The 15,033-nt window shown below is 39.7% G+C and overlaps 1 protein-coding gene across 5 annotated transcripts; it reads right to left on the bottom strand.

Annotated features, from left to right (window-relative positions):
- Nucleotides 1-620: 620 nt before the first annotated feature.
- Nucleotides 621-9,622, bottom strand: sgo2 (shugoshin 2). 5 transcript variants are annotated; one of them, XR_007398954.1, is made up of 10 exons: nucleotides 8,695-9,621; nucleotides 8,345-8,490; nucleotides 7,836-8,011; nucleotides 7,183-7,257; nucleotides 6,916-6,989; nucleotides 6,624-6,781; nucleotides 4,649-6,433; nucleotides 4,371-4,440; nucleotides 3,873-3,956; nucleotides 823-941 (listed from the first exon to the last, which is right to left on the bottom strand). XR_007398954.1 is itself a non-coding variant. In XM_049020270.1 (9 exons), exons 2-9 carry the CDS (start codon nucleotides 8,463-8,465, stop codon nucleotides 812-814), a joined length of 2,589 nt encoding a protein of 862 aa, XP_048876227.1. In that variant the 5' UTR covers nucleotides 8,466-8,490; nucleotides 8,695-9,622; the 3' UTR covers nucleotides 621-811. The 5 variants fall into 5 exon arrangements, 2 of the variants coding, with proteins under 2 accessions (XP_048876227.1, XP_048876218.1); XR_007398952.1 differs by lacking the exon at nucleotides 4,371-4,440 and adding an exon at nucleotides 4,441-4,558 and having other exon boundaries at nucleotides 3,873-3,995; nucleotides 8,695-9,620; XR_007398953.1 differs by lacking the exon at nucleotides 4,371-4,440 and adding an exon at nucleotides 4,441-4,558 and having other exon boundaries at nucleotides 8,695-9,619.
- Between the last annotated feature and the right edge of the window lie 5,411 nt (nucleotides 9,623-15,033).

The raw sequence follows: 15,033 nt of genomic DNA, 5'->3' as shown, positions 1-15,033 counted from the left end.
CCCCACTTCACCACCAAGTGGCTACTAGCTAATTTCAGAGACTCTGCTTATATCAACATGTTAGATCACCCTGGCTCTACTGAGGTAAAAGGCAGAGAAATGGCATCAGCGTCACTCTGATAGGCTAATAATTCCAACTAAGGTCCTGCTAGCATGTATATTATATATTTTTTAATTAGATGAAGTTATAACACGAAGACAAATGGGAAACTCGTAATATATTGAGCTGGATTATGAAAAATGTACTACCTTTTAAAACCTTTCAAGTGCCTTAATTTTGTCTGATTTCATTTACTAATTTTTACTACCTCACGGACACCCTGTACTTGTTACCATGATAGCTTAAAACGTATTTGATGGCTCTTTTTCAATTATCAAACTTTGAGACAAATCTTACCAAAACTGAAGCAGATTTACATAGCGATACCAAAGAAAAGGACAGTTTCAGGCACTTGATCCTGTTAGCATGACAACTCAAAAGGTTACAGATAGCTCTTTTTCAAACAGTACAGAGGCATTGTATGGACGATGAAGTGGTGCTGATCAAACTTTAAGATAAATTGCACCAAAACCGAAGCAGCGTCACAAAGTGATACCAAAGAGAAAGGTAGCCTTCAACACTTGATTGTGCCAACAGCATGTAGTTTATTTTGTCATTATCTCCTGGTTGTCGATCACAGCTAGATGTTGTAATGACATAGTTTTATTAAAGTGAAATTAAAATACAAAAACTTCATAAGCACAAGCATTGCTTTACAGTTCATTCGAATAAATTATACTCTAGAATATCATATAAAATACCCAAATCAAATCAATGGCCAGCCACCAGAGAAGCTTCACCTCTTTCCTTCTTCACAGGCTGCTTCTTCTTCTTTTTACCTTTATATATCGGAGAACTCAAGAACTGCGTATCAGTAAATTTATCCCCACGCCTCATTTTGCTAGAAAAAAAGAAAAATACATTTTCAGTTGGGGCTGATCAATACCCTAAATCTGACATTCAAAGGAACTGCTCTGCAAGTGACTAAAAACATCCTGTCATTTGTTCTTACTTGTTCCCATGAGAACTTAAGTATTTACCAAACCCAGCATTCTCCAGCTGATAAAGCACATTAGCATGTTTCATTGCATCATACGCATAACAAACATGTATAAACAGCACAAGTGGGAATTGCAGCTTTCATCAGATTCATGCTGCTTTAAACCCTGAACACTGTCTGTTGTTGAATTTTATACTCAACTATAATACAGAACCAGGTTGGGCAAACGCTGGCCCACCAATTAGCTTTAACCAACCTTTTAAGCAAAAACATATAAAAAGGACTATTTATTATTTTCTATACTATCCATCCATCCATTTTCCAAACCGCTTATCCTATTGGGTCGCAGGGGGATTTTCTATACTACATATATATAATTTACATATACACATAGATAGCACCATGTACTGGCCCTGATATAGCATACCTAGGGCTAAGTGATATAAATCATATATTGACTTGTCATCTAAAATTTAAACGATAAGAAAATCCAAAACTTCGATTAACCTGCTTGATCACCAATGACTAGGGTTGCCACCTGTCCCTTATAATACAGGATTGTCCTGTATTGGAAAATAAACTGCTGCATCCCATATTATACAGTATTATAAGGGATGGGCCAGTCCACATTTTTACAGTTCCAATCTAGTTCCGATACAGATTCCCTTACATGAGCTTTTTAACTTTTATATGTAGTTGGATGGCTAGATGCTGACTACTTCAGTTTCAAAAACTCTCCTCAGAGGCACCCCAGCCATTCCATATTTGTTAAATTTCACCACCAGCTTACTTAATTAACTTGATTAGTTTAAAAAGTCAATGAGATATCGAATAGCTATATGAGGTGTGCTAGTGGCCAAGGAAAAAAATACTTGGGTGCATGGATGGTTGCTGCAAATAATGGGGTGATTTTAGCAGACGTTTTGAAATGGCTAAGCTGACACACTTTGACAAGCATAACAACAGTTTTACACAATATGAAGATCATTTAAACATAATTTCCATCTGGTTTGTGCATCTTGTTTTAAACGTTTTTGAGGCATTTGCAGTTCAATTTGAGTATCTTCCAAGAGAGTATATGCAAGTGGTGAATACCCCATAATTTTTCTTCCACTGGCAACAGCATCACTTACAATATACAATAGCAGCCCCTCATGTATCACAAGCTGTAGCGAGCGCACAAAACAGCCCAAGCTAACAACTCCCAAATCATCCATTGCTTTTTTTCACACTACTCGCATTGTCTTGCACAATTGCGGGGACCTTGTTTAGTGTGATTCTCCACTAAATGCTACTTCCAGCTCTCAAAGATTGTTTTTACATATAGCCAATACTCGATCCGTCTAATAAGTAAGATAGGTGCCAATTCTAATCCAAATATCGGATCGGTATACCCTATCAACTACTTCCTTAAATAAAACAGCAATAACTCGAATGGAGTCATTCAGATTCCTTGGAACCACCATCTCACAAAACCTTAAATGGCAGACAACCACTGACAATCATCATATCATCATGAAGGCACAACAAAGGATGTTCTTCCTCCAACAGCTAAGGAAATTCAAGGTTCCACAAGCACTACTGGTGCAGTTTTACACTGCTATCAAAGACTCTGTCCTTACATCCTCATTGACCATTTGGCTTGGATCACGTACTGCAAGGGAAAAGGCAAAACTCCAGCAGATCATCAACTCAACCTGCATTCTTTGCTAACCCCTTCTTTCAGTCACAAACTTCAGGGGTCAGATATCAAACTGTTAAAACAGGAACTTCAAGGCACAGAGACAGTTTATCCCCATGGGCCGTAACCCTGCTCAGTTACAGAATTTACAAATCTCCCATACATGTACACAACTCTCAGTTGTATAATGCAACTGAGATTCTGAACAGTAACACTCATGTCTACACCTCCCAACAGGCTAAGAACTCTTTGCTTCAATTACAATGTGAAATTGTAATGTATAGCTTATTATGTTACATACTTAGTGCTCTGTATATCGCTCAATACACACTGTTCTGTGCACAATTATTCAAGACTCTCAGTTTTTAATGCTATATGTTGACCTTTATTTAAAGTTCGTCTTGTTTGTGTGATTCTTGCAGCAAGCGTCTAGTAGTGTTGTCACAATACTAAAATTCTAAGTTCGATACAATACCTGAATAAAATATTTTGATACCGACAATGATGCAGTGTGTGGCTCAGTGGGCTAAGCCTCTGTGTCTATGATCAGAAGGTTGCTGGTTCAAATCCAGCCTTGGCATGTCTGTGGATTCTTGAGCAAGGCCCTTAACCCCCAGCTCCCTGGGTGCTGCAACAGGTGGCTGCCCTTTGCTAAATAAAATATAGCCTATTTTGTCACAAGAGCAGAGCTATACTGAGCATTTTAACAAAACTAAAATCATTCAGTTATAGATGCTGAGCTTTACAGTCATTGAATGTTTTAATACATCCCTAACATTGATAATTATTGTAAATATCTAGATCAAGGTCGTTGTGTTATTAAAGCTTACATAGTATACAGTATTATCCTCTATACCGGAGTTGTGGTTATTTCTTTTAGTTACAACTATTGGCGAGATGCTTTGCCAAGTTCAATGTGTTGGCTCCCTTGTTCTGTGTTGATTTAAAACATCTTTTACACTCAAGCTTTGTGATGTCTGTGGCTTTGCCCCGACTGTCGGCAACGTAAGCTAAATAATGCCATATTTCGCTCCATATGTCTGCTTTGTCTACAAGCTGTTGACAATTAGCAATAGCATACTGTGATGTTGTGACATTTGCGAACGATTTGTTAGTGGGGAACGAGTCTCTTACAAGAATTATACACTCACCTTCACTTCCCTGCAAAGATTTTTTTGTTTTTGTTCTTTCAGTTGTCCTCAGAAATATGACGTTAATGCTGCTTCCCTCCTCAACTATGGACAGTGACAGCCAGTGAGGCATGCAAGGGCGTGCTGTAACCCAGCGTATGATTGGCTGAAAACTAAACTTGGGACTAAACATATTTGCCAACAGTGGACGAACGACCAAGTTGGTGAGTGAGTCGATGAACAGGAGTGTTTCCCCACTCTTTCAGGTCTCTCATTCTGAACAAGAGACCAGGAGTGAGCAAGCTGGTGAGCGAGTTGGTGGACTAGAGACTCAGCTAGGCTACTGAACGAGAATGAGCTGTACCTCAGTTGTGACTGAAATACTCCATCTACTGGTGTATTATACAGCCTACATGTGCAGTGACCCCCCTCATATGCTGCAATTGGGAGATACAACACTTTCAGGATTTAAAATTATTTTAACCATATGCTTTGATACCTTCGTTTCTAAGTACTCACCTGTTGATGGGAGGTTCCTTGTAAGACACAGCTCCCCCCCGCCTTCTTGTCGGACGAGATTCATACTCACCTGTTGATGGGAGGTTCCTTGTAAGACACAGTTCTCCCCCGCCTTCTTCTTGGATGACATTCATCTTCTACTGTCCAGTTTGTATTAGTTATATTCTTCAAAACTTTCCCATTTTCAACTATGCAAACAAAAGAGAAGGTCTGGTGTTTTAACATGACTAACTAGGTTCAAATCATCTTAATTACTTGTATTAAAAGACATCACCTACCTGGGGATTTATCTGCTACTCTTGTCGCTGACTCAGTGTGACCTGCCACACTAGACCTTGATTTCAAAACAGGACTAGCAGCTGGATTTTCTGCTAAGACCCGTTCAGAACAGGGAACTGATGAGGGTGCAATGGCACTGCAGTGAGGTCTGTCACCCTTGGTCTGCCATTTTAAGGTGTCCCATAGCATCTCTGAGTCTTCCTCAGATTTCACTGCGACTCCCAGAACAGGAGTGATGCCATTGGCTGAACAAGTACCTCCATACTCAGCGTTCTTTCTTGTCACTTGTGAGTTGTTGATGACATAAGTATTTCTGTTGACTTCATTTTGTATTTTGTTGCCCTTTTTCTTTTCTTGCCCGTCCTCATAACCTCTTGCAGTACTGGAAGGATGTAACTGGTGGTAGGAAGCCACATTTTCTACATCACACTGCCTCGACATCTTTCTGTGGTCACAGCTAGTGAGATTTTCATTCACTGGAAGAGAGAACTTATCTTTCTGGGTGTTTTTCTTCCTAAATCTGAATGTGTTCTCTTTACTTTTGTTCCTTGATTTAGTGTCAATATAGGAGCAGGTGTTCGGACATTCCCAAGGAGGTTTCTGCTTCATGATCAAGTCATCGGGGTTCTCTAGATCCCCAGCTGCCTGGAGGTGTGGATTCTCTTGGAAAGGATCCTGCAGTGATTCTGAGGCGTCTGTCGCTAAGACAGTTCCCCCAAAAGAAACAGGAGCATCAAGAACAAGAGACATATCTGGATTGTATCCTTCACAGGCTAAATCATCATCCCTCCTCAGGGGGAACACTGTGTCCTTGCTTTTGGTTTCAAGGCAATCTATTGCGCAATTGTCTATTATATAGGTTCGTCTATTCACAGGAGAATAAGATGTGCGGACAGTGAAAGTCTGTTTGCTTTTTAAATAAGGCATTTTATCATCCTGCACATCCCAGGGAATTTCTACATTTCCAGATACAGAGTTTTGAACTTCAGGGTCTCTAAAATAATCATCTTCAATTTGAGAAAATAAGACATTGTTATCATCATGGTTCTGAGACGCGACTGAAATTCTACTAAACTGTAGTCTATTTGCAATGGATTCATCTACAGTTGGCTCTTTTTGGACTTCACGACTGTTCCTCTGATGCTTGGTTCTACGAGAGGTGACATGGGTCTTCCTGTGTGCCACATCTGATTCAGACACTCTGCACTCCTCTTCCAGCTGCTTTGCCTTGTCAATGGCTTCACATAACTGCAGAGGCCTTACAGGATCCATCAGCTCCTGTGCCTCAATTTTTCCCAAAGTAGCAGAGCAGTCTGCTTTCAGGGTATCTTTTCTGTCAGCTGAACTGTTCTTCACCTGCACCCTCTCCTTCCCAAGAGAGCAGGATTTGTCTAACCGAACCTTTTCCTTTCTTCTTGGTTTGGCTACAGAGTGATTTGTGGTCTTTTTGGGCTTGGTCTCCACAGCATCTATTTCAGCATTGTCACTAAAGGTGATCTCCATCTCTTTATCGACCAATGTTGTCTGCTCTAGGTATGGGGGATCCAGAGGAGTCTCATCTGTTGTGCTGGATAACAATCCCCTACTGTGCTCTTCTGAAACATAATTTACTGGATTGGTTGCAGGGGTCATGTTAAGAGTATTATCAGTAATATCTTGGACCTTCTGTGGAGTGTTTGAAGGGGTCTTAGACCACTTTTTTAACTCCATGGGTAACCTAGTGGCAGCTTGAGTCATGGGAGCTGAGTGTTCTGTCCCTGCCATGTTTGCTTGAGATACATTTCCTGCAAAAGGTAACAGAACCACTCAGAGACTATACAAATCCTGAAATGGATTTTAACACACATTAGCAAAGCTCGTTTCCCCCAATGATTTTTAAATAATTAATACAAATTAACCCATGAAGGACAGGAATCCATGAAAGACAAAACAGTAACATTTTAAAGTACAAATGTCTAAAAAATACTTTCAAACCTTTCAAAGTAATAGGCTCCGATTGTGTGGTTATGCCGAGTGCTGCTGTGAGTTGACATACGTTATCTGTATTTGTTACCCGTCTTACTCTTGCAGGCTGTACTGAACATTCAGCAAATTGAATCTGAGCTGATGAGAAAGGTTTGCTTGCTGGGTTCCTAAAAATAAATATGTGACAAATTAGTACTATGACATAGTACTATGAATACTGGATTTTGAATTTTAAATCTAGTACACACGACCGCATAAAATTAATCAATTCAGGGCTTAAAGGAACTATATAAATGATCACCCATGCTTTGTGTTTGTCTCTTCACAATCTGCCTGCAATTGGTCATTTGTAACTTCCTGTAGATCAGAGACATCCTTGGTTGTGAAAACATAAAATTGACAAAATTAGTTTTAAGTTGTTACTCTTATTTAAGTAAAACCAGAAACACATAAGGCCACACATTAAATATATTGTAATGAAAAATAACCACTGGGTTAAATCAGGTAAACTCTATTTTGTAATTACCACAAATTCCCAAATACACACCACAATAACCAAAATCCTTACATCATGAGACAGCATGTCTACAGCAGCAGCCAAGCTGTTTAAAGCATTCCTTTGAAGGTCCTTCAGTACTGCAACCTAAGACAAGACGCTTAGATATCAATATCTCACCAGCCTACTGTATGTACAAAATAACTGCTTAATAACAGTTATTTCATGTATAAGTAAAATATAATTCTAGCACAAGGTTTCTATGGCAAACAGTTCCACGCTTAACACATTGCACATACAATAGTGTAAATAGCTATAGAATACAGCATTTCAAGTGTTATTTTGTCCCATTCTTCCTGCAAACACGTCTTAAGGTGTGCAACAGTATGGGGTAGTCATAGTCGCATTTTCCGTTTCAAAATTCTCCATTATTTCTAGAATCAATGCATTTTTTTTGCATCCAATCAATGCATCCAAACTTCTGATTTGGGGTTGTAAAATATTTCTTAATAATTTATATACAGTAGGAGGCGCTGCTAGGAACCACACAGAATTAGGTTAAAGAGGTACTCTTTCATTCTAAAGCAAAACAGCTTATTATGCAACTAGGAATGTACCATATAGATTTCAGAATGGTGCAAGAACCATGCTTAAGGTTTTAACTGCTCTGCAGGTGAACACTTTTAGGTTTCATTTGTTCTCTGCACTTAATACTTCTGACCCACCAATTGAGTCTGCTTGTGCCGACGGAGGGCAAGGTCAAAGCACAAGCTTTGCACCTCTTTCCGCAGGCGTACAGTCTCAGTCTCGAGGTGCCTGCTCTTCTCCTTCTGCGACTCAAGGGCAAGGGCAAGAGCCTTGTTATTAGTCTTAAGAGATACCTTAAAAAAGGAAGAGGTATCTGCGAAGAGGATGAAATTAACAAATTCAATAAGAGACTTGCAACAAACTTAACTACAGATAAGGATTCAATATAAAATAAAATATAATTGAACTCCCAAAAAGCAAGCATAAACAAAAGCATATTTCCACATTTGGCAGCTACGGGGCAAATTCTCTAAATATATGTGCAATAACTGGTTGCAACGTTTTGCCAAATTTTGACATTTAGAAAAGCACATTCGCCAATTTTCACAATATATAATGACTATTTCTGAAACTGGCATCACAGCAAGGACTCAGTGTGCGTACGTTTCCTTTTGTATTTTTAACACACAAAGATAACGGCACTTACTTGCGATCTTAGTCTTGATCTTAGATGAGATCAAGGAGCTTGTCTTGGTGACTTTGGCGCTTGCCAGCCTCTGTCGCACCAACTGCCCTCGGGGATTTACCAACGTGGTGGAAGAGGACATTATGTTGCTGGTAATTACTATGGTCCTGTCAGGGAAGATAAATAAATTCTAATTATCATCAACAGAAGATTAAAAATAATCTACAGACTAGATGGAGCACATGTATCTAGACGGGTATCCTGTGATATTTTCACTTGGATCTCTAGGTAACATTGCCTTAGGATGTTACAAAGGACACCTCCCTAACTTTTACCGGTATTAAATTAAATAGTTTTCTCCAAATACTTACCAAAATAAATTAAACTAATACATGTCCCCTCGAATTACTAGTATCTTTGTGGCAAACTGTACACCTTATACTAACCACATTTACTCCGCTACGAACCAAACCGAAAACGTCACTTCAAACAAAAACACTCATCTACCGCCGTAAAACTCAAAATTCAAACCCCGCCCATTGCGCCGTTTCAGCGGGCCGGTATTCTGCCGGTGACCAATCACAAAGAGGTTGAATTTGATTTTATTTGTGATTGGTGAGAGTATTTCGTTTCATTTTTTTTCTCGTTTTGCTTGGCACTTGCTGTTTAATTCGGCGTTTCCAAGTCCTTCTGTTATAAAGGACTTCAAGCTGTTTTCTTAATTCCTTAACACTTTCTTTGAGTTTCGGGTTCCTTTGTTCTTATTTTGAGGTCGTGGTTTGGAGGATTTTTAAACTGCGTATTGGGCAACTCCTGTTAAGGCATTTGAATTTGTATAACATAATAGATTCATCATTCGAAGTAAGAAATTCGAATATTAATTCCAATTATACTACACATCCAATCCATCATCGATCAAACGATTGAAATTAGGCAGCTAACTTAGGCGTTACGCGTTTCACGATTTGGGAGTCACTGTTCTGCGGACATTGTTTTTCCTGATTCATACTTTAATTCACTAGTATCCTTGCTGGCTATTTCCAGCCATTTTGGCTAGCTCAAGTTAATTCACGACAGTCTGCCCCTGTCTTCTATTAAGCAACAAAAGTCCCAAAAGGCAAAACAAAAACGAAGACATGTTAGATGACTTAATGGTTGCCTACATAAATCTTCGAAATTATGAACATAGATTTCTGCCGTCAGATGTAAAATAATAATAATTTTATACGAATAACGAAGCTAGACTGCCCAGCTCTAGCGCACGCTGGTAAACTACAGGCTGCCGCTAGGAATCTCCCCCTACCGAAGTCGCCCATCTTTGATAAAAGTCTGCGTCAGCGACAGAAGTTATAGGAAAAAAATCTAAGCTATATTCGTCATTCGCGTTAACTGAATGTCTGTTGATGTAGCCGATTTTAGGTCCATACTGGAATAATATACAATGCTCAAAACGTTAAAGGAACACTTTTTCATCAGAGCGTAGTATCAATTTGTCAACTAAGCTTCTGGGATGTTGATCTGGTCAGTTAAGCGTTCTAGCTGCTGAGTCTGGCAAAAGAATTTCGTCGTTTAATATCACTTCATTTAATTTTTGCCCAGAATTTGACATTGAACTAGTGGTTAAAGGTTAAGAGTTTTGTTGTGTGCAAATATATCACTTAATTTTGCACCTCTCATATATTTTGTGTATTTATGAGTTCAGTATGCGTTATTTATTTATTTATTTGAGTTCAGTATCCAATAATTTGTGTGAAATGTGCTACAAAGGGCTATATTTAGTTTAGCAAACCATAATGAGTTATTTACTATTATCAATTCTACCAAAAAAGAGACACTAACAAAAGAAAATGGTAAATTAAGAAGAACGATGCCTCCAATATTTGGAGGCTATTGTATGCATATTTACATGGAACACACATAATATGGCAAATACTGGACAAACTGTATTCCAATGGATCGTGTATATTGGGATTATATTTGGGCTTGATTTCTCCACTCTACTTTGCACAGTTTATTTTGGGCTTGTTTTCAGAGGATCATGTTGCATGTTTGTTTCGAGAGACTGGGCAACACTGGCTCTTTTATTCGCTTAGCTACAATTTAGAGATCAAATAGAGTTTAAACCGAAATAATTAACATTATTTCTAAAACTCCATTGCTACGTCCTCTGTGTCTGCCGTTCAAATTGCAGTAACATTTTTAACAAAACTTAGCTGCCCAGTCCCTTAGAACAAGGTTTCTCACACACTCGTCTGCGGTAAACGCGGGTCAGTGAGTCCCGAGGTGACGATGATTACTTCCGGGCCATGTAATTGGAAAAGTTGAAAATCCCAACCTTAGAATTCACCTGAATGCCACTAGGGGTCACTCATTCTATGGTTTATGTTAAGCCTGCACTGCATATGGTTTATCTTTAAACAGAGATGGCCTTGGTTTATGCTCTCCTTTTAATCATTTAGAGTATTACGTAGGTAACCCTGATGAAAGCAGTAGCAGGCTACATATACATTCTAAAGGCACCGGAAAGTCTCTGAATGGAAGGTCTTGCACCGGGCTATAAGACCTTCAGGATAAGCAATGCTTGAAAACATTCTTGGAGATTCCTCGCACCCAAACCATAGACTGTTTCCCCTTCTCCCATCTGGAAGGAGGTAGAGAAGCCTCCAGTTCCATATCAACAGAATGAGGAAGAGCTTCCCCACAGCTGTCTCAGGGTTACCAACTTTGGTCAGCTGGAGTGAGATTTTCAGTTCGTGACAAGTCTGCACGTACATGCACACGCATTTACATGTAACAATTTTATTACCCTGTAAATAATCTGTAGGGTTTGCAAACCACCTCAGTGCTGTTGATGTAGCCAATTTTAGGTCCATACTGGAATAATATACAATGCTCAAGAAAATTAAAGGAACACTTTTTAATCAGAGTATAGTATCAAGTCAATTTAACTTCTGGGATATTGATCTGGTCAGTGAAGTAGCAGAGGGGGTTGTTAATTAATCTGAGCTGCTTTGGTGTTACAGTTTTTACCAATTGCTTAAACACTATTGACAGATGCTAAAACCAAAGGAACCCAACTTGAAGTTGTTGTGGCTGTTCCTTAAACAAAGTGTAACCATACCTTAAACAAAAGTGCTGCTTTGCACTCTGGTTGCAATTCTGCAAAACACTAGCTCCTTTCTACAACACACTTGCTCCTGCTCACAACACACTATTTCATACACAAGACACTTTGTTCAAAAATGAAATCTCGCAGTACCATTGGGAAAACACATCTATTCAAAATACAAAACACAGTCTGTCATTGAAAACAATTAGACACACACCTGAAAACATTTACTAACAAAACTGAACACCAATCAGTCAGCTACAAAAAGGCCTTAGCTAAGCCATTTTGGAGAACTTGCCAGCATGGAGGGAGGGAGAGCTAGAGGCAGAGGCAGAGGAAGAGGAGGACGTGGACGAAGAGGCCGTGCAAGGACCATCATTTCTGATGACATTAGGGCAACTTTGGTGGACCATGTCATAAACCATGGTCTGACTATGAGGGAAGCTGGACAGAGAGTCCACCCCAATCTTAGCCGTTTCACGGTCGCATCCATCATAAGGACATTCCAACAGGAAAACAGGTATGTCTTCAATTCCTCTACTACAGTAATGTAGCTTGAGTATTTACAGTACTGTCTCATCTTACATGTATGTTACGTACATGTACTGTTACACCAGTACTGTACTGAAGCGTGGCTCCTTGTTTTGTGAAACATATAATCATGTCTTGAGATGTTTTACAATACTGTAATACAAGTACAGTAAATACAGTAAAATACAGTTTGTACAGTACTGAAAAATAGAAGAAAACAATTACAAATTCTGGTTGCATTTTTTCTACAGAATGATTAGAAGACCTACTGGCGGTGGACGTCAACGCCTATTTACTGAACAACAAGAACTTGTATTAGTGGACATGGTCAGGGCAAATAATGCGATCCGTCTCCACCAGCTACAGAGTCACATAATTGGAGATAGACAGGTTTTTGGCAATATAAATACAGTAAGCATTACCACCATTAGACGCATCTTGACAAAGCACCATATTACAATGAAACAACTGTACAGGGTTCCATTTCAAAGGAACACTGCCAGAGTGAAGGAACTTCGACGTGAATACGTACAGGTAAGTGTTTCAGTCCTCTACATTTACAATACAAAAGAGGAGCAGTCAAATAGCTGAGTCTGTACCATTGGATCAGTACCACATTGACACTGTATATTCAGAAAGCTAAACAGGCCCCTGTGTGATGAGGTGGTTCAATTCTGTATGTGTATCAGTGTAGTTGTGTACTTTGAGTAATGCCACCCATACAGTACTGTACAGTACAGTAATATGTACTTTTTCTTGCAGAGAATGCTCGCCATGGATGGAGCTGCTCAGCCTCATGAGTGTATTTACATCGATGAGGCTGGATTCAATCTGACAAAAAACAGACGAGGGGGGCGTAATCTTATTGGCCAAAGGGCAATTGTGCACGTCCCTGGGCAACGTGGAGGAAATATTACATTGTGTGCTGCTATTAGCCTTCAAGGGCTACTGCACCATCATGCCAAATTGGGGCCCTATGATACACAGGAAATACTCACATTTCTTGATGGTCTTCATGACATAGTCATACAGAATAGACCAGAGCAGCCCAGGTTTGTTGTTGTGTGGGATAATGTTAGTTTCCACCGGGCTGCTCTGGTCCAAGACTGGTTTACTAATCATGAAGGATTTGAAGTGGTGTACTTGCCCCCTTACTCCCCATTTTTGAATCCTATAGAGGAGTTTTTTTCAGCATGGAGATGGCGCGTATATGATCGCCAACCCCACGCCCGAATGCCACTTTTACAAGCAATGGAACAGGCCTGCGGGGATATTGAAATCAGGTCAATTCAGGGATGGATTAGACACACAAGGAGATTTTTTCCCCGATGTTTAGCCAGAGAAAATATTGCTTGCGATGTGGACGAGGTCCTGTGGCCCGACCCCGACAGACGGCAGGATCCATACATGTAACTTCTTTTGTGTGAAGTTCAGTTTGTTTTATTTTTGCTTTAACTGAATTTCCTGTCATATAAATTTCACTACTGTAATGTAATTGCAGTATTTTGATTTCAGTATTTTATTTTTGGAATTATGTGAAACATTTGGAATTGTAACTGAATAAAAACAGTAAAAGTGAAAGACTGCAGTGTTTTATATAAAGTAGACTAGTGTGTTGCCGCTGATATGAGAGTGTATTGACATGTGGAAGTGGGCATCATTTAGTCATCAAAGTGAGGTTTTGACAAAGGATTGTTCAGTTTTGATGGCAGAGTTTGTATTTGGCATAGATGTGAATGGTTTATTTCCCAGTGTTTTTCCTTACTTCCTTGTGTGTAGAGTTTTGGCACCATGAGCCAAGTTTTGCAAAATGTGTTCAAGCAATGGACAAAAACTGTAATTAGATTAACATGAGGTGCACCTGAGGGGCAACAATGAGAAGACCCGACTGAACAGGAATGGCATAACAGGTGGAGGCCACTGGCATTTTTCCCTCCTCATCTTCTCTGGCTATTTTTTCACTAGTTTTGCATTTGGGAAAAGTAAGTGTCACTATACAAAAGCACCTTGACTACCATTGACTTGCCACTGTCAGACCCTGCACTGATGCAGTGGGTCTTGGGTTCCTCCTGATGCACGACAATGCCCGGCCTCATGTGGCAACAGTATGCAGGTGGTTCCTGGAGGATGAAGGAATTGATACCATTGACTGGCCCCCACGCTCGCCTGACCTAAATCCAATAGAACACCTCTGGGACATTATGTTTCGGTCCATCCAACACCACCAGGTTGCACCTCAGACTGTTCAGGAGCTCAGTGATGGCCTGGTCCAGATCTGAGAGGAGATCCCCCAGGACATCATCCGTGGTCTCATTAGAGGACCATGCCCTGACATTGTCAGGCATGCATACAACCACATGGGGGCCATACAAACTACTGAGTATGATTATGAGTTGCTGCAATGAAATTTTGGCAAAATGGACTAGCCTGTCGCATCATTTTTTCATTTCCGGGATGTCTTTGAATTCAGCCCTCTTTCATTTCCATCAAACAATGCGGCATCCTTTCGTTCCTAACACATTACCCATTCGATATCAGTATAGATATCCAGCATGATTTTTTCCCCCATTGGGATCTGATGTGTTTTCAAAGTGGTCGTTTAATTTTTTTGAGCAGTGTAGATTTGCCGTAGGATTTCTTGTTTGTCACGCCAGATGTGTGAGTTGGCAACCCTGCTATTTCATTGCAGAACTCTCCACTTATCACCACTAATCTTCAAACAGTCCCACCCATAACTATGGACTGTGCACACATACACTATATATCTATTCTTCTATTTCACACACGCACACACACACAGCGGCGTCTAGCCTTTTGCACTACTTGTCACTTTCGGATTAGATGCTATACTGCATTTCGTTGTCTGAGTTATTGCGTAATTACAATAAAGTTTAATGTTATCCAACATAGTGTAATCTAATTAAAAATTTGTGACTTTTAATATATAGTTTGCTGTATATTTTTCCTATATCATGGTTAATTATTATCAAATCAAAACAACCTCTGTTTTTGTCATTCGCAAGTTGTGACAGTTAATTGGTGGTGGCAGATCGATACAAACGTACACTCA

Source organism: Brienomyrus brachyistius, chromosome 1 (genome assembly GCF_023856365.1).
Source record: "Brienomyrus brachyistius isolate T26 chromosome 1, BBRACH_0.4, whole genome shotgun sequence".
NCBI lineage: Eukaryota > Metazoa > Chordata > Actinopteri > Osteoglossiformes > Mormyridae > Brienomyrus > Brienomyrus brachyistius.
Note: the sequence above shows the minus strand (reverse complement) of the source record. Positions and strands in the feature narration are given on the sequence as shown.